The 19,206-nt window shown below is 41.5% G+C and overlaps 2 protein-coding genes across 4 annotated transcripts; one reads left to right on the forward strand and one right to left on the reverse strand.

Moving 5' to 3' along the window:
- Window positions 1–566: 566 nt before the first annotated feature.
- smx5 lies at window positions 567–2,440 on the forward strand. The gene is made up of 5 exons (XM_041041038.1): window positions 567–614; window positions 818–885; window positions 1,185–1,215; window positions 1,340–1,399; window positions 2,145–2,440. Exons 1-5 carry the CDS (start codon window positions 612–614, stop codon window positions 2,268–2,270), a joined length of 288 nt encoding a protein of 95 aa, XP_040896972.1. The 5' UTR covers window positions 567–611; the 3' UTR covers window positions 2,271–2,440.
- Window positions 2,441–3,800: 1,360 nt separating this feature from the next.
- On the reverse strand, window positions 3,801–19,206 carry bcl6aa (BCL6A transcription repressor a). 3 transcript variants are annotated; one of them, XM_041041034.1, is made up of 10 exons: window positions 18,671–19,206; window positions 12,207–12,299; window positions 8,101–8,272; window positions 7,788–8,009; window positions 6,731–7,696; window positions 6,131–6,312; window positions 5,876–6,043; window positions 5,647–5,777; window positions 5,274–5,411; window positions 3,801–5,136 (listed from the first exon to the last, which is right to left on the reverse strand). In XM_041041034.1, exons 1-10 carry the CDS (start codon window positions 18,696–18,698, stop codon window positions 4,993–4,995), a joined length of 2,244 nt encoding a protein of 747 aa, XP_040896968.1. In that variant the 5' UTR covers window positions 18,699–19,206; the 3' UTR covers window positions 3,801–4,992. The 3 variants fall into 3 exon arrangements, with proteins under 3 accessions (XP_040896968.1, XP_040896969.1, XP_040896970.1); XM_041041035.1 differs by lacking the exons at window positions 12,207–12,299; window positions 18,671–19,206 and adding an exon at window positions 10,443–10,490; XM_041041036.1 differs by lacking the exons at window positions 12,207–12,299; window positions 18,671–19,206 and adding an exon at window positions 8,366–9,079.

The raw sequence follows: 19,206 nt of genomic DNA on the forward strand, positions 1-19,206 counted from the left end.
TGAGTGTTAAACAATTCTATTTCCAGTGGTTCCAGACCTGGGGTTCAGGACACCTCAAGGGATCGCAAGATAAATGTAAGGAATCATGGGATGAAAGAAAATATTTTCTCCATATCTTTTTTTCAGGTGTGTTTTCTCTTTGCCATGTGAATTACTGGATAATTTACCTCCTCGGGCCTTCAATCATTGACGATGGGTCACAAGTTGAATTTTTTTTTAAAGGGTACACAGGTCAAAAAGATTGGAAACCACTGGCCTAGTGAATCCTAGATCTTCTTTAGTTGTTTTAGTTTTTTGCCCTGCCATTTTTTTAAACATTCCAGTCTGTCATTCAGTAAAACTGCTGAAAAGCCGAGCAGGTTTAAGTTCAGGTTCAGTGAACAGTCATTATACAGTCATTCTGTTTGACTGTTCACTTAACGAGCTACAATAAAACTTACCTCAGGTACTGAAGTTCGATGTGTTTCCCACACCTGTGAACATTGAACGCACCTCTGGCTCCCCCGTGTGGAGATGGTCAGTAACTACACCGTGGTCCGGCGCGGGAATATTACGCAGTATCATACGTCATCGACACCAGACGCACGCTCACCAGATTACCAGCAGCAACAATGGTAAGAAATCAGTTTGAATGCATGAATTTGCCTTTTAGTCCGCATTAAAGGTCTCGTTTGAATAGTCAGCGACGCGCTGAATTACCCAGAGTTCATGGTATCGGTCTCACGTGCTTTAGTGTGCTCGCTCTCAGCACTTTGTGTCGCGCGCGACAGTTAGCCCGCCGCTAACACTAACGTTAGCACGTCGCTCTGTTTTCCAGCTTTTCTACTCGTTTTTCAAGTCTCTGGTGGGAAAGGACGTGGTGGTGGAGCTCAAAAACGACCTGAGGTAAGTTTTTATCTAACTCATTTTTCATTAACGTTGTTGGCAGATAAATTCAGCCTAACACAGACTCCACGCTGCTGTAACACTGAACAGTGCCTGTAGCGCAGACCCCGTGTTTGTGGCTCCGGTGTTGTTTTGGATTGTAGTTCATTTCACGTCCTTCTTGTTTTTTCGCTAACAACTTGTTTGTCCACATCAGTGGTTCACTCTCCTCCATGTTCTTCCTCAGTGCTTTCAGAGTAAGGATGGGATGTCTGTTAATGTCAGAATTAATCATTTTTATTCTCACATCTCTGTTTTAGCATCTGTGGGACGCTTCATTCTGTTGACCAGGTAAGAAATATTTTTTTATTTTCCTTGTTTTGATACTAAGCTAACCAGCTTTTACATTTTCCATCAGCCTGCTCAGTTGTGGCTTCTGATCTTCTGACGTCTGTTCTCTGCTTGTGTTTTCCAGTATCTGAACATTAAGCTCACAGACATCAGTGTCACGGATCCAGAGAAATATCCACACATGGTAAGTTTTGCTGCACGTCTGTCTTAACCTTATTGTTCTGTTTGGGGTCCTGGACACCCCGGGCCCTCTCAGAATATTTGCACTTCTTAACGTTGTGTTATCATGCAGTTTGCTAATTTTAGGAGAGTTGTTAATACGGTTTTAAACTCACGATGTTTCCAAAGAAAATCATACGTTACTTCTTTTTGGGGTCTAAGCTGTAAAATATGTTTAAAGAAGAGAGTTTTTTACCCAAATCTCAAATAAGTTCATACACACACACACACAAACAGTTGCACACATGTGTGTGTATTGAGGACCCATGGGAAACTTACAGACTGTCAGAGGCTGACGCAGAGGTCTGTTTACATGCGTTACATGTGAAATACATAATCCATCCTAAAGGTGTGTTTATATTTTCCCTTCATAGCAAAAAGTATAACACCCAAAACTTAAAATATTTCCTTATTTGGTGTCATACCAGTGCTTTATGGACATTTCTGTATTTTGTAGTCAAATATGTGGCAAAGAAAAGATTTACCACTTTAACACCCATAAAACTTTAGCATCTGTTACTAGTTTTAAAGTTGCATGAAATGAGTCGCTCAGAAAAGAAGAAAATAAAAATACCAATTCTGTCATCTGCTATCTGTTAATATAACATTTGACAGATATCGTGCTGCTGAAAGCTTATTCGCGGCATCTCCAACACTTTGCATTATGGTCGTCTTCAAACTCCATTTTGCCTTGTTTTAATTTACTTCAGCTGTCTGTGAAAAACTGTTTCATCCGTGGATCTGTGGTCCGGTACGTTCAGCTACCCGCAGATGAAGTGGACACTCAGCTACTGCAAGACGCTGCACGAAAAGAAGCAATGCAGCAGAAGCAGTGATTTTCCTGCAGGATGGGGTTTAGTTCGGGGAGGGTGGTGGGGTGCAATTTTGGTGACTGATGATGATGAGTAGTTTAAGTTCTGAGTTAATTTCATTTAAAGATGATAAGTACAGTTTGTCCAGCTCTTGTACTTAAGCTGTATTTGTCGTTAGCCTCTGCCCCATCAATAATTTACAAAACTGTTATTATTAAAAATCCTCTTCACCTCAGGAGGCTTTATTTCATACTGTCTTTTTGTTTAGTTTAAAATAAATAGAAATAAATGCAATTTTGAGCCCGGGAGTTGTAAAGATATGTTGTAATGTTTTTGGTGCATAATACCAGCACTGCTGTGTATCCTTAAAAACTTTTTTTTTTTAATGCCCCTTCAAAATAAAAAGCTATTTTCTTTACATTTTGACCAAGTTGTTGTCATAGGTCCTTTTTGAAGTTTTTTTTTTTTGTTAAAATGTTTAAAGATTTTAGTTAAAAATTATTGGAGAAACTGAGTAAACTTTATTACCATGAGCAGTGATCATGGAGCACAGTTTTTTTTTTAGTAAATGAATTTGCATTTATAGGAAATAAAGATTAAAATCCCATGGCAACATGGTGCGAATCATCCAAATCAGAACACAGAGATGACTTAAAAAGTGAGACTGTAGTGAGGACATGGCCGCGTGTTGTAAGAGACGTAGTGTAAGGTGTTTGTCTCCTGGATGTGTGATGCATACTTTAGTGACAGGCTTTAATACGAGTGATGGAGCCACTGGGTTATCAGTCCTGTTGTTTCCCCATCGCATCATTTGAAGCTAAACTACGTAACTTTTGAAAAGTGGAACAGCACATTCTGCTGCTTACAAGCAAGAAGTTTAATTCATTAGCAATAAAACACAACCTCATTCAGTTCAGTGCATTCAGGCATTGAGCTGCTGCAGCCTTATTTGTTCCTCTATGACCAGTGGTTTATAGGGGCTAATTTACACAATGCTTACAAGTTTTAGATAGTACAGTGTAACTGGTATGATTCAGTCAGTGTTCTGTACTTATACTACTTACATTATCCTGTAATTGCTTTCAGTTTTCTCTGGAGTTGTGGTGGATGGTGTGTTCGGCCTTTAACAGTAGTTTTGTGGAGTAATAAAACGGACAGAAAGTGTAGCGCTCCGTATTTTCACACAGTGTAAAAAGTCAGGTTGAGACGTATTTACTGCACTTTGGGTTGATGTCAATAAAAAATCAGGCCAAAGCTATAGGTGCTTTATTTTTTCAGCACAACTCTTTTTAGTTGCTATTTACAATAAAAATACTGTTAAGAGTGTTTTGTTGATAGTTACAGTTACAGTGATGATTCCCCAGTCTGTAAAGGTTGAACGTGAAACAGGTTTTGTGCTTATACTGTGTAGATGTTTGTTGAATATGAATCATAATGTGCTATAAGTTCTGTCTTTTGTAGCCAGACGGTGTGAGAACGGTGAGACCGTGTCTGTCTATTCAGTGTTACTGCTCACTTACACATGAAAATTAAAAGAGGTCACTCTGATGTTAATACATAGAAATCCAATACCTTTATTTTACATTCATACATCTATAACATTGTACAATAATTTTAATGCAGTTTAAAAAAAGCCCAATCCAAAAACAAGTCCTGAAGATTTACAATGATGAATTTGCATGTTTTCAGGTTGGTGACAAGCATTTAAAAATATATACACACATACACACATTCCACACACCCACACAGGGAATTAGGACAAGTGGTGTCCTTGAGTTGTACCTTAATAGAGCTGGGCTGAATGAAGAGGAATTCAGTCACCATAGAGAAAGGCACATTGAATACACAGTGTATGTACAAACAAAAACCTTGACACGTACACAACTTTACTGTAGGATCTAGAACAAGGACCAAAACTGTAAACCTTCACTTATTAAAAACAAATTAACAAAAACAAAAGTCAGTCACATCTATACAAATACATCTGAAGCAAAATATTTTCTTGGTCATAACAAAGCAGTACCTTGAAATGCATTTCAACACTTAGATTGGCTCTGCCAGCAGAGAGCAATCACACAGATATAATTACACAATATGTCACAATATTTATGCAGTTGCCCACTTCATGTACGCCGACAACTGGCAACGGTAAGAGAGTACCTCATGCATATCATTATCAGACAGCAGCAGTCATCTGATATGTTTTAGACTAAATCCAATTACAATGTCATGTTGACTGTTTTTTTTCCCTTTCGCACGAATATGGCAACTTGACATGGTGCAACATGTACGCACATCTACATAAAAATGTATAGACAACTCTATACAGCCGCAAATCCCATTATCTTAAAATATATGTACCACCCGTCAATCAAAATTTTCAATACTTCCAGAAAAGTAAGTTCTCTGATATAAAATACTGTATTTTCAAAAAACAGACTGTTTACATTCCATCCCTCTCAACAAAATAAAGCTTTATATAGTATGTACCTTCAAAGCTTAGAAACAATCCCAACATACATACATTTATATATATTTATATCTATATAGAAACAATAAAGTGACTAAGATGCCATATGTGGCTCTACGTTCACATGTAGTGGAAACCCGTTTAGAATGGCATACACAGCCAATTTATCTGTCTAATGAACACAGTGTGGCACTACAATTTTGGATGATTGTACAAGTTGGGGTTTTTAAATGCCAAGGTCAAGATTGCCTCCTTTAAAACTTCCCTTCTTCCTTCTCAGCATGCCTTCGTCAGGTCAGTGGGCATGTCAGTCGTGGACATGCGGTATTGGATCTTTGTGTTAGTGATGGCGCCGTGCTTCTGTCGAAGATGCAACCGTAGCTGACTCTTGTGGCGGAAGTGCAAGTTGCATTTCTCACACTGAAAAGGAAAGTGGAGCAACATCACTTTAAGGTGTTTCACTGTCGTGTAATGTTTTCATTTTTAATCCAAGAGAAGTTATATTATTGTACAATTTTATAACTGCTAAAGATGCAGAACACAGTATGTCAACCTACATGGTAGGGCTTTTCTCCTGTGTGTATACGTAGGTGGCTCTTCAACGTCTGCAGGTGACGGAAGCGTGTTCCACAAATCTCACATGGATATGGCTTCTCGCCCGTGTGGATCAACACATGGGCGCGGAGATGAGCGACCTGAAACATGAACGGAAAAAAAAATCAGCTTGAATTGATTATCTGATAAAAAACAGCACTCAGACAGCACATGTATCTGTGTCCACAGTGCAAAAAGCTAAATACCCGTAAAGATGCTCTTCACTGTAACTGTGTGTGCCTATCCATAATGACAGTTCTTAGGCCTCGGTGCTTTTAACCCACAAATTTCTTGATATCAGACAACGTTGAAATTTGAGCGCAGGTGCGTTATTACCTGTACAAAACGAGCTCCACACGTTTCACACTTGTATGGCTTCTCTCCTGAGTGGATGCGAGTGTGAGTCTTGAGGTTAGCTGGTCTGTTAAACTGAGCACCACAGATATTACAGCGATACGGCTTCTCTCCTGAAAATAAGAAAATTTAAAAACAAAACCACTTTAGCATCCAGCGGCAAAGAGGCACAGACTGAAAGACAATAAATGAATCTCTTAAATCAGGGAACCTGTGTGGACAGTCTTGTGGCTGGCAAGGTTGCCCTTGTAGCGGAAAGCAGCCTGGCAGCGGTCGCACTTGTATGGCTTGTCGCTGTGTACTTGAAGAATATGTTGTTTCAGCGCTTCGTCTTCAGCAAACTTGGAGTCGCATTCGTTACAGAAGAATGTGCCGTTTTCTGTTCAAGAAAAAAAATGAGTAAAGTTAATCTCTGGTTCTAAATAATACATGATCATTTTTGAGTTGCATTCCATCATAAACTCACCACAACTGGAGTCTGAGTATTCTGAGTGTAGCTCTGCCATGTCTTCTGCTTGACGGGACCTGGAGGTGTTGGGGCAGATTTCTGAGTGCTGTGGGGACTGGGAGCCGCAGGATGAGCAGTTGAGGCGGCTCAGGTAGTGTGGAGGGCGGCTGTCACCATTCCTAAGTGATCCCTCAAGTGCACTGTAGACAAAATAAACGAGAACTTCAGAGTTAGGCGTAAACAAATCACGTTAAAAAGAAAGAAATACTTCAGGTTAAAATTGGATATGACAAAAACTTTAAACCAGATGTGATTCTAAAATAAAGTTGAATTGAATTTCAGTGCAGCACTGATTTGTTTCAAGGAATAAGACATGAGGTCATCTTTTTGAGGCACATGGGATTACTGGATTAGAGAAAACAAAACTATAAAAAGGCCTAAAAAAAAAAAAAAAAAAACCCCGACCGTAAAATCCTCTGCTCATTTCATATCTTCCTACATTACCTCAAAATCCTCCCAGCACATCGTACAAAATGATTCGCATTTCAAACTCTCATTTTCTCATTGTACTGAAGCAAAATATGCAGCTCTGTATCTGACAAACAAACAAAGCCTCACCTGTTAATGATATTGTTGAGACGACTAGCCTGGGGCACAGGTAAATCCTCACTGTGATCGCTGCTCTTGCTTGTGGTTTGTGGGTCGAGGTTCTCCGAGTCACTGGGGTGGAGGTAGGGTTGCAGGCCAAGGCGCTGCGGAGAACGAAGCCCGGGATCCCGCAGCCCCACCTCGTCTTCCTTAGCGCTCTGATTCAGCACAATGAACTTGTACTTCTTCCAGTTGCGAGCTTTGGGGTCCTGCGTACCTTGTGGGGCTTGCACTCCGGTGGCTTGGGAGAGGCCGGCGTTCTTGCTACTGCTGGACTCTGTTGGGGAGTTGGGTTGGCAGTCTGATTTGAGGGGGCTCTGTGGGCTGCTCATGAGGCTCTTGCGTCCAGCGGAGGAGATTCCCAGTGGGTAGTGCTGATGGAGCAGGTCTTCCTCTGGCTGAGGAGCGTGATCTTTGCCTGAATCTTTCTGGTGCTCGAGGGTTAACACAGGAAACGTACGCTTCCTTGTGCCGAGACCCACAGACTGGCTGAGCCCCTCGTGGCTTTCCTTCCTTATCTCATCGTCTCTCCCTACCTCCCTGGAAGCGTAGGTGGTGGAGTGAATAATGCTGGAAGAGCTGGTGCCAACTGCCCTGCTGTATTCTGCCCTGATGGTGTTGGCGCTGTCATGCGGAGAACAATGCTTGTGGTGGATCCCACTCTTAGAGAGGTCAGCAAAAGCGTTTTTGGCATCAGTCAGCTTGCAGAGAGGGAAAGGGAATCCTGGCATGGGAAACTGCCCGTAGAGATGGTAGTTGCTGGGGGTGCTGACCCCGTTGAACATGTTTGAGCCGTAGGGCCTCCCATCCCTGAACGGAGCTACGCGGCTGTGCAAACTGTCAACAACATCATGGGGCCGATACGCATGGACATCCTGAGGTAATACCAAGGGACTGACCAAAAACTCATCTCTGGGCAGCTTGGCAGATGGATCACTGCGAAGACAGTGAGAGAGTAAAAACATGTAGCTGCATGCTGATGCTAACGGCGGATTTATGCTGATTTGCAGTGGAACTTTTTACCAACCTGGATTTGATGAATCTGTGGCAGGTGTCCACAACGTGGTCCATCTGCAAGTAGATGGCTGTATTCATGATAGCCATGATCAGACTTTCCTTTAGTGTGAGACGGGAGGTGTACATAAACTCGAGCAGGATGGCAAAGCCCTCTGGGTCCACCTTTGGGTCCAGACTGATAGCATTAAGGTTGCACTTGTGGGAGTCAGTAAAGATGGTGTAAAACAGCCCACTGCAAACGGATAATACAAAGATCAGTCACTTCTTCAGACAGCAACACAACAACTGGATCATGTAACTCGGCTTAAATAACGCACGCATACCTGCAAGCCATGAGAACGGTCTTGTGTGCACGAAACTGCTGTCTGTTAACCAAGATAGTGACATCTGTGAGAATGTCTCTGTTACGCAGCCGGTTCAGGTTGAGCAGAACATCACTTGCATGGCGTGTGAATTGTATGCAGCTGTCTGCTGCGCAAGCCATTTTGTCAAGTTCTGCAAACAGAAAGAAGAAACCATGAGGATTATTTCACAGAGCAGCTCCATGGTGGATTTATTTTAGTTCTGCAATATGAATCACCCTTTTACTTTAAGGCTGGAGCACAGGTCATCTTCAAGGAAGTTAACTTAGCTGAAATTATTCATGACCCTCAAACAATCCTGTGGCGGACTAAGCACCAGATACAGCCTTTTCACCAGAAGGCGGCGCCATCTATTAAATAAACACTGTCTAGACATTTCAGTTTCTACCTTTGAAATAATTTCTTTTCCCACCACTTTCTCTCTCCACCGCTGACTGACACGTTCAAATAACAACACAACAAATAGAGTTCATGTATTTAGGCGAATGAAAAATTGTAACACGGAGTAATTGACAGTACTTATGGCATATTTATATAATAACGGTTATATATATATATTTTCTTAAAAACACACTTGCTGATTAAAAACAGCACAGTTTTACAGAATAAACACAGTTTTATGGCGCGATCATTCTTCCATTAACGCTGCTCGTTTCTCTGACTCCAGCGTCGCGGAGAAAAGTTTAGTTTGTGTTTGTGCTCGGCGCGGAGTTTCACTTCAGTTTGAACTGACTGATCAAATAAAGAGAAAAATCAGAAGCAGCTCGCTTAACTGCAAACTTTTTTTTGTCATACAAATAACATCCAAACTACGAATTTCAATTTCAACCGCAAGATGATTGAATCTTTAAAAATAACCCGGTGCAGCTGCTAATGTTATACAAGTGACAGTTTTTCTACTTTGCTATAATAAAAGCTGCGGCAGCGTGTTGTTGTGAAGCCCAGCAGCGCTCTGTCTGCGCTTTTCTTTGCCAGTGTGCTATAATGCATTTCTAGGTCAAAGAGTTTATGGGAGTGAAAACTAATATTTAATTAACTGGAGGCAGACAGTGTCTCCGACTCTGTGTCAGGACTTCACTCTGTAACTGGACACGTCCGAAAATAGAGCCGGAGACAGAATGCAGCCTAAACATATCCGCTGATAAAAAGGAGATAAATAATCGCGTCCTGCTGATGACAAACAATCGGTAATGTAAACAAAATCATCTATATTTTCAGAAAATGGATTCTGTGGTTACAACTATTTAACTTAAGTCAATCTCCTTTTTTTATGGCGTGTAAATTAAAATGACAGCACACATTTCATTTTTTTTAAATCAGCCTAAAAGTCCTCAGTATATCTGCTGTGCTTTCATTGTATTCAGTGGGTTTAACGTGGTCTAACTGTAACAGCTCCTGAGCGTAAACACGGTCTAAGCGGAGCTCCCGTCTCAGGAAGATGAAGCCAACTCTGTGCGCACCTCAGTAAAACCCTCCAACTTGGTGTAGCTGTGTAGGCTAGCACTGTCACAGTGGAAACATGAGAGACAAGTTGATGCGACGACGTGTCCTGTAGCCTCTACCGCGGAAACACACACACACACACACACACACACACACGCACACACACAGATATTTCCGCCACAGTGTTACGGTAACAGAAGGGCTTGTTCGGCGCAGCCTTTTCTGCTCCATTAGAGCAAATTACCGTCGCAGCGACCGCGAAGTAAAAATACCCCGGACCTGCGGCTGCCATGCCGCCTGCAAACTTAGTCTGACAGCGCGCGCCAGCCCGCCGCCACACGGTGTGTTGACACTTGACCGAACAAAGTGGATTTAAATCAGAGTGCATGTAGCGATGAGGCTGCGCTGACACTTCTCACCCAGCCAACTACATCCACCCGAGCACCGCGTACGAGAAGCCGGGCTGTGGACGGCGCTCACGGCGCCCCAAACCCCTCATTCTCTCCGCTGTAGCTCTCTAACCCGAGCGTTATTACGGCTCTACGACGCGACTCGGTGCCGGCGCGGCTGTGTGGAGCTACAGCGGACAGAGGCTGCTGCTGTCCCGCAGCTCCAACAGCGCAGCGCCGAGGCAGACGATCTGTCAAGAGAGCAGCGCACCGCCTGTCACTACAGGAGCCACTCCAGAGTTTCGACTCTACACTGTTCAAACTGCCAGCACACTCAGTCACACACAGCCCCTGTTTCACCAACATTTAAACAGCACAAACGGACAAATAGCTCTGTCTAAAACATCAGCAATACACAGTAGATAACAACTTCGCGCCAAATTAGAGGAAAAAAGGAATTTAAAAAATCACCTGGTAGCGCTTTCCTAGAAACTTCTTGCATCACCACTTCTAAGAACCCCAGTTCTAAGAATCAGACGAGCTCAATTCTCGGAATTTGAGCCCGAGACCGTACCACTTTCCCGGGGCAGGGGAGAGACGTTTTTTTTCCTGATGGCGAAAACAACTTATTTCCAAAGCGGTTATTCTAACGCGAATTGCGCGCGGTGTTTTTTACGGTGAGCACGGCGCACAGCCGATGTTCGAATTAGTACAAAAAGATGTGTAATTTTATAAAATAATGCAGGAAACTGGTTCACGACGATCCAACCCCCCCCCTGCTTTTGGTTCGGTCCACAGTCACAGGACGTCGAGCCGGCGACGTCACCGGTTCCTTAAACCCAGCCCCCGAGATTCTCAGAACTAATTTATATTCCATGACTGAGGCGATGTGCCGTTTCGTTGCCTTTCGTCGCATATAACACACAGACCCTACATGTACAGCACACAGACCGACATCTTAATTAGGCCCATGCGGACAGGTTGTTGTGACAGGCTTGCTCTTATTTCTTTTTCTTTTTTTTTTTTTTGTTTAGCCAGATTTCCTGCAGGTTTGCTGACTTCATAGATGGAGAGTGCTGCGAATCACCACCGGGGTTTGTCGAAAAAGGAAAGCTTTAATAGATTTATTATTCGCGAGTCTATAGGCAGTCAGATGAGCGTGTTTCATGCGGATGTGATTGTTAAGTGATTTGGGTTTTTTTTCAGTTCATCTCAGTGCATGGCAGAGTTGGCACTTAGAAGGTTGAGAGAGTGAGTTTTAATATTCTCATCTGCCCATATAACGGTTTATACATCTGTTGTTACGGTTAAACGACATGTTGATGGTCGGTGAGACAGATTTAGTGGACTAATTGTGGATGTGAGCTGCGGTATATTAACTCCACTTTAACACAGAGAACTTGTTGCATGACCAATCTAAAAGCATGACACGAGCTGAGGATGCAGCCTGCATCGAAGTTGAATGTGAATGAGATCTGGGTTTTAATGCACACCCAGGGATGTGTGTTTGATGTTTAGAGTATTAATGTTTAAAATGCTGTGAGACCTTTTATACACATTGTGAAATGTAATGTCAAGGTCAGGTTTTGGTGTTTCTGGTGCTTTAATATTATGAATGCCTTTGTAATTGGACTCCTCCGCAGGCTATATCCTCTTCCTCAAAACACAGTTTAGCCTGACTTCAGCCTCTTGTTATGTGGAAGGCTGTCTTTCCTTTGATAGTGTTTCCTCCTTCCAGAAAGATTTTTTTTTTATTGGATAAGTGTAATTACTTGAAAGGCGAGGATGCCAGTGAGTCAGTCCATGTCAGTTGATGTGCACACTTACAACCAAAACATTGCTCATTGTAATGCAAAGTTGAAAGATTCCTGGAAAATTAATTGAATGCATTGCTGTGATTTTTTCCCCCTTCCATTTAATTTAAGGCATGTGTGCCTGTGTTGCATCATCTCAGAGTTGGGCAAGAATAAACTTTGCAGCCTGCTCGTATTGTGTTTTACTTCATGCCCCTTTAGTCTGAAACTTATCAGCAGCCAGGCTTTTGCATGAAATGATGGCATCAAAGAGAAGCTGAGCTGTGTAGTTTGTTTCGTCTGAGACCTGGTCTGAATTTGCATATCCTTTACCAGTTAATACTCAGCTTACGATGCTTGGTTAGGGGGATGCATATGACTGCATCTGAAAGTTGTAATAATTTCATGAGTTGGAGGCATGCGTTTACTGTCAGTGACTCACCTTGGAAACTTTGTTTGTGGTGATTCCAAGCTGCAGATTCTCCGTCTTTTCTCATCCCGTTCATTCCTTGGCACAGGAGGAGCATTTGCTGTGCTGAGAATGACAAATAAAAATAATTTTAAGATATATAAAGGTACATTAAACAGAAATGTCAACAGATTTATTTCATAAAACTCTTCCTCCTATTTCCTTTATCTTCAGTAGTTTTAATATTGCAAAATAACAGACAGAATCCCCGACTCTCAAAATACTGCTTGTGGATTTTCTTGTATTGATTTAGTTATTTCTAAATAGTGGTAATGTGGTGGCGTAATATCAATTAAATGTGTGAATAATGTGTTGATATTCATATTGTTCGATTGTAAGATCAGTGGGCAAACAAAGGCTGAAGCATGTGCTCCATTGTAGTCAGTGTTATTAATGTTAACTAATAAACAGCGAGTCCCATGTTTGAACAGACAGTTGTGGATTTGTATTTTATTTTGTAATGCTATCCTCATTGGGACTTTATATACCCTGCTCCTTCTCTACAGCCAATTATCCTTATTTCATACAGTCTTTAAGAAATATTGTGTATTATTGTTTATAATCTAACACTTTTTTGGGGGATAATTGTGAAGACGAACAGAAAAGTGTAAACACATTTCAGCTTCAGATTTTCATGTAAAATTTTCCTCTTGAGTAACATGAAGACATTTATTTTATTTTCCACAAGATATATTTTGATTCTTTATCAAAATATTTAACACCATGGTCATTACACACTAATGATTACATGTCTTTTAATTGATATGAGCAACATCACAGCAGCCTGTTACCTTTGCCATCTTTGTCATTCACTGAACCACAGACTGTGCATACGCATCCAAATGAATCAGATGCAGCTCCTTTCTTTTCTTGCCTTTTTTTTTATTTAACCCTTTGTGTGACGCCACGCTGCACTGTAATGTAACCGACATATCCCTGTGGATTGCCCGAGCATCCGCCCATCTGGATCCGGCATCCCACTAAAAAGACTCCAGGTGTTCACAAACCATTGGGGAAAAAAGTCTCCAAAATAATTAAGACGCTCTTTTACAGCAATCTCCGATTCAGCACTGCCAAATAAAGACTATCTTGAGTTCCAAACAAAGAGCAGCGTCAACTTTATTTCAATCCACTTGGGGGATGTTTAAGGCGCTCCAGCACAGTTATGCATAATGCACGGCCATAAACCATCCAGGAGTTAGGAGAGAGATGTGTAATTTACCAAGGCCCCATGCTGTGCCCAGCTATAGAAGGATGAGATAATTACTGCAAATCCTTGGCAAACTTTTGCTCAACCAATTCCTAGCAAAAATAAATGACCCACTTACAGAGGACAGAGGAAGAGTTCCGGGCAGCTGATCAATATCCCCCTGTCTAAACTGACAGGGGAAACACTGCCACATCATGAACAGCATATCAGCTAACACTTGATCTCCATTCAGGCTGCGTAATTAAACAAGGGGTCATGGTGTTGAGGTCTCAGTCTTTTTGTCTAAGTGGCAAGCTGTTCAGAAACAATCACAGTCAAAGTGGGTTGTGACAGTGATTCGAGTCTGCCCGGCCAGTAACAGCTGCACATAAAAAAAAAAAAAAAAAATCCTGTACACTTCTGACACAGTGTGAAACATCTCGAAGCCGTATCATTGTCTACACTTGGTGCGTGATAGGTCATTGAATAGAAATGCCCACTGACAAAAGCCTGAGGCCCGGAGGTTGCCTCACTTTTTTTTCTTCATAAACTGCACACTTTTGTCTCGTTTCACAGCAAATTTCTGCCAACTTCAGTGTTCATTGTCAGCAAAGATGTGAGTGTGGAGTTTTGTTCTGAGAGGCATGATGCAACCCAGCTGTAACACCAAACAGATAATGCTGTTAGCTACAGAGGCCTTTTTAGTTCCTTTCTTTAAAAGAATTTCTTTTTATATTGTTAAGTTTCACTTTTTTAACTCCATGTCTCCCAGAAGCATGTTTTTCTGCTCTCGTCCACAACAAAGTTGTCCTTTGTCAAACACCATCACAACTGCAGGTCTTTATTGTGGTGCAGCTTATAGTGTGTCCACACAAATATTTGTTCTCCCGTTCTTACTGTATCTCTTTATGCATTTTCCTTGATCACCTGTTTGAAGAGATGATTGAAAACATACAGTATGACACACATCATGTATAAAGTCTGTTAAAGAACATGATGTACAATAAATAGATACCGTGAAAAATCAACTGATGAGACTTCAGAATATTTTCTGTGCAGGTAATGACGAGCGCTTTTTAAATGAATAGAAAAACAGGAATACTCTGACATACTCTAACAGTCAACACCCTGCTGTGTGTCTCCACACTGGGTTAAAAGTTGGCTTTCATCCCACCTGACAAGGTTAAACACCCATAGGAAGATTACCAGCTGTACCAAATAATAGAGATAAGGAGCTTGCAGAGGTTCACGCTTATCTAAAAGGAATCCCTTGATTATATATACTGCTGTTAGTATAACCGTGGATATGATCAGTTTTGCTTTGTGTAGTCTGTTCGTAGGGTTTCAGAGTGTTTTCCTCTTCCTCGATTCTTTTCTGGTGTATTCAAAAGTAGTGCATGCATTTTAGAGCTGCAACTACCAAACAAGTGTTTCAGCTTTATAACAAGGCTCCCTGGCAAGTAACAAAGCTCCCCGGACATGTAAAAGCATTGTTCAAGTTTTATTCTGATTTATCAGTTATATCAAAAAGAAAATACACACACACACACACACACACACTCACAAAAAACTAAGACAAACAAACAAACAAACAAAAAGTTTCTACAGTGTGCCTGTGTGGATAACCTTGAGTTCAGCAGCTTGCCTGTGCAAGCTACATGCTAAGGTTATAGTCTGAGCAGAGGCATGTTAGTGGACCAGAATTCCAATTTAGTCAAATCAAAGCATGTAGATTCAGGTCTTTCAGTGCAGCCTGCAGAGTCCAACTTGGTGGAATTTTCCATGCATACCAGAAACAGTCCCTGGCCAGTGTGCCATCTGCTGGATGATGGGTCAGTTACTCCCACAAAACCTGATGATATATAGTTATATAGTATATTACAAGTGTGCAGTGATACCTACCATCCAAACAAATCTTTTGTTTACTCTCTTCCTCTTTTCTCTCACATGTCCAAAGATACAGGAGGATCAAGAGCACACGAGGAGGAGTTAAAGTCTCGTTATGTGTTGCTACATAGATTCAGTTTGGTTCTTTAACAGAGGCATCACTATCTGACAGGCAGCTTTAGTGCAGTAAACAAGCGGGTCTCATTTCTTTGCACCACCTTTAGTTTTCTAATAAGAATCATCTGTCACAACATGTAGTAGTTAGTGTCGAGCTGTAGATTCTGAAATGTCTCACTAATGTACCCACGCTGTACGGTGGTGATTCTCAAACAAGGGCACCTGTGCCCCAGAGGGTAACAACAGTAGTTACCAAGCAAGCAGCAAAGTTGAAATGGTGAAATAACCAAATCAGACAACAGCCACTGATGTCCACTACAAGGTGTATCTATGGAAAATACCTGCTTAGACTTATTCAGGTATTTTACATATTTCTTATTAATATGTACATTATTATTTACAGCTTATTCATCCCACAGCGTGACTGGACATACTGTAACTGGGACACTGTCCAGCTTGGTGACAAAGCAAGAAAACACAAATGACATCAGATGATTTTATGAGTCTCAGAAAACATAAACAGACCTTTGTGCAGTAACAGTGCACATAAACCGTGAAGATTTAATTTCAGGCTTGCTGCTTCCTCTGTTTAGGCAATAGAGGTAACGTTTCTACTGTATTTCCACTGTACCAGCGGGATCCTTCATTATCAACAAGGTTATGGTGACGTTAATGATCAGAACCCAAACTCGCTAAACCAGTTTGAATTCTTTGTTTTGTGTCACATGCTGTCCCGGTTGTTCACATGCACTGTACATTTAACGCGGCGTGTTTGTCACGTAGAAGGAAACTGAAGAGAAATGCTCGGTGGAAACGGTGCAGCGAAAAAATGTTCACATTATCAGAGATGGTAGAGATTCACCCCACACAGCCACAGCAGTGTTTTGTTAGTGGGGACTCAGCTCTCATGTCTCTCCCTCAGTTAAGTGTTGCAGCTTGTTCTCCTCTCTCTCTTGCCTCTGCACTCTTTCATGCTGTGGCCCAATTTTGCTTTAAACTATATCAAATTCTCCCATGTTACATTGCTCCTGCTGCCAGGTCAAAGTAGCTGCCTACATCTAATGCCAACTACTGATACAGGTCTACAGGGCTGGTTAAACAGGAACTACACACTCCTTGCTCCAGGCCACAGTTCAACAAGAACCACACACAAAGTAGCAGCAGTGCACTTAGCATATCCACCACTTCAGGTCTCTATTGCGTCTGTGTTGGTAAAATATCCTAAAATATGAATGTAATCTGGGTGAAGCAATGTTAAATTTCTCATTAAACATACAAAGCTGCCTGACATAAATATGAGAGGTAACTGCTAAAACAGTGGCTGTAGATGAGCTTTCCTAATTTCATTTCATGAGGGGAATCTGGCATTAGCCCTCATATTTCAGCATCTGCATCAAACGTTCACTGCCTCCATTAGTATATAGGTGTATTTTCATGTCAGCTTTTTTTGGTTTCCTCCAGCCAAAGCAGTAAATGGATTTAAATCCAACATGGAAACATGGGATTGGCAAGGATGAAAGCAATCCTACCAAGCCCCAGAAGTCAACCGCTTTACCAAAAAAAAAAAAAAAACTAAACTCTGGGCACTGACATGGATTTGAGCAGCAAATTCCAGCAAATCAAGGAAAATATAGGCATAATGCAATAAATGCATAGCTACATTAAAATTGTTAATTTGGAAACAAAGAAAACATTTTGAGAAATACTGGAAATGTAATGTTTTTCTTTCTTTTTTAATCTAATTTTTGAATAATCTCAGTTTGTTTTGCTGAAATTGTTTTTTATTGGATATTCTTATGAACTTGTCAGTTCCTATATTCTTATTTCGGTTCATGCATGAAACAAAGCGACTTATATAACCATCAGGCCTCATTCATCTGTATTTATGCCTGTTTGAAATGTAGAAATTAACATACTTTTGATTACAAAATATTCCTTCAAATATGTGATACTCATTAACTGCTGTATTCCTCAGTGCTTTCATTAAAAGCATCTCTACAGCCCAGGAAATGCCAGGTGACACCTCCTGTGCTCAACACATTCAGCTGTTATCTGTTCCACATCACACAAACACTCTTGATATCTGCTGCATTTTGAAAAATGTGCCGTGCCACAAGCGTTTCTTGATAGTATCACGTGAATTTAACAGAAAAACAACCAGCCGAGGTAGATTACATTGTGCGTTAGTGATCTGTTACGTGTAAATTCAAACACTCAGAAACGGTCCAGTGAGCAGTGCAGTGCTGCTTAAAACCTTTTAAGGTTTTCAGCAGACTTTTGTCAGCAGGGCTTCACTCAAACCACTGACCTTTGTTGTCGGTGTCTTTCATGCACCCGTGGAAGTATCCTTGAAAGGTAACTTACCAAAATAACATGAAAATCAAAAGTGAATCAAAAAGTTTCCCACAAAAAGAACAAATCATATCTTTCCTCATGTTAAATGTCTGTTTTACATGTTTTTACATACTGCAGATAAACCTGTGAGGACATTGTTTATGGCATTCGGTTCTCCCATTTGCTTATCAGATGGCAGTTGTTCTTATCATGGCCCGTGTCTACTGTATATCCTTTACTGTTACTTTGCATGCTTGTTAATGTTGTGACAGAGAAAGTGATTCAGCAGTATACGCATTTGATCTCAGAGATTAGCTAACCATCATAAAAGCTGTATGGAAATATACAGATTCGTTCTTCAGCACAGGTGTTAGCCTGCCAGTGTTCCTGGCCTTTGTTCCATCTGATTGTTTTAAGAGGGTGAATTTATTTATTTAAGCATATTTGTGTTTTTACAGCAGTGAAATTACACGTTCATGCACATCTCTCATCCATTCACTTTGGACTGCTCAGTGGAAGAATGTAGGACAAGAGAGCGTGAACAAGTCTGTGACCTATCCCGCTGATAATAACGAAATACAATGCAGTGTTGGAGCGAACTAAACTACATATTTCCCAGAAATAACCAAGCTTTATATTCATGCTCAGTTTTTAATATGTTTTCTTAATGTGCTTTATTACCCAGGCAAAGCTTTCTCTCCTTATTCTGTACAGTACAGAGTATAATCCCAAGCCACATGTAATAATATGTCAAGTTTCAGAAATACTTATTTTCGTTTTTCAAATTTGAGTAAGGTTTGCTAGGAATTCATTCTCTTTCCACATTCATTTATCTCGGCAGCACTGCCATTGACAGATGCTGTCATTTTAACATGCAAAGGTGTTCGGAAACAGAAGAGAGAAGTCTCACCTTTTTTCTGCTGGAAGGAGTGAGGCATGATGGGATCAGTAGTGGGAATCAGGTGGCAGTGCTGAACCTTGAATTCAAAGCCGTGAGCCCAGTTCTGGAAGTGAAGGGGCCTCTTCTGCAGTTCCAACAGTCTTTTCAGTGGTGCCAGTCACCAAGATCAGTCAAGTTTTCTACCAGACGACAGGAAGATCCGGAGCTCAGCTAAAAACCCAACTGTTTTCACCGGAGTTTTATTTGTCTGGCAAGTAGCTCGATGATCCAGGATGCAGAGTGTGACTGGTGCCCGAGCCTCTCCCTGAGTGGCAGCTAAAGCTTGGAGGGATGAAGCCGTCTTCAGTGCAAAAGGGCACGGAATCTGTGTCTCGCGGTGGCGGAGCAGCTCTGGTGAAGCCTCGTGTCTGTCGTGGTTCAGCAGGATGGGAACGCTTCTGGAAAGGCGGGCACGGCAGCAGGGCTGAAGTGAGTCAAGTCGACTGAGCACGCTTCATGTCAGTGAAACGGTCCACAGGGCATCTCTGGCTCTCTGAGCTGATAGG

Source organism: Toxotes jaculatrix, chromosome 6, assembly GCF_017976425.1.
Source record: "Toxotes jaculatrix isolate fToxJac2 chromosome 6, fToxJac2.pri, whole genome shotgun sequence".
NCBI lineage: Eukaryota > Metazoa > Chordata > Actinopteri > Toxotidae > Toxotes > Toxotes jaculatrix.

Excerpts from the sequence above, each read along its gene's own strand:
- smx5 (XM_041041038.1), top strand. Across the intron at positions 886-1,184 it reads GAGCTCAAAAACGACCTGAG|CATCTGTGGGACGCTTCATT; the intron begins GTAAGTTTTTAT and ends TCTCTGTTTTAG. Across the intron at positions 1,400-2,144 it reads CAGAGAAATATCCACACATG|CTGTCTGTGAAAAACTGTTT; the intron begins GTAAGTTTTGCT and ends AATTTACTTCAG.
- bcl6aa (XM_041041034.1), bottom strand. The coding sequence starts at position 18,698 with ATGCCTCACTCCTTCCAGCAGAAAAAAG. Across the intron at positions 12,300-18,670 it reads CTCCTTCCAGCAGAAAAAAG|CACAGCAAATGCTCCTCCTG; the intron begins GTGAGACTTCTC and ends TGTCATTCTCAG. Across the intron at positions 5,778-5,875 it reads CCACAAGACTGTCCACACAG|GAGAGAAGCCGTATCGCTGT; the intron begins GTTCCCTGATTT and ends TCTTATTTTCAG.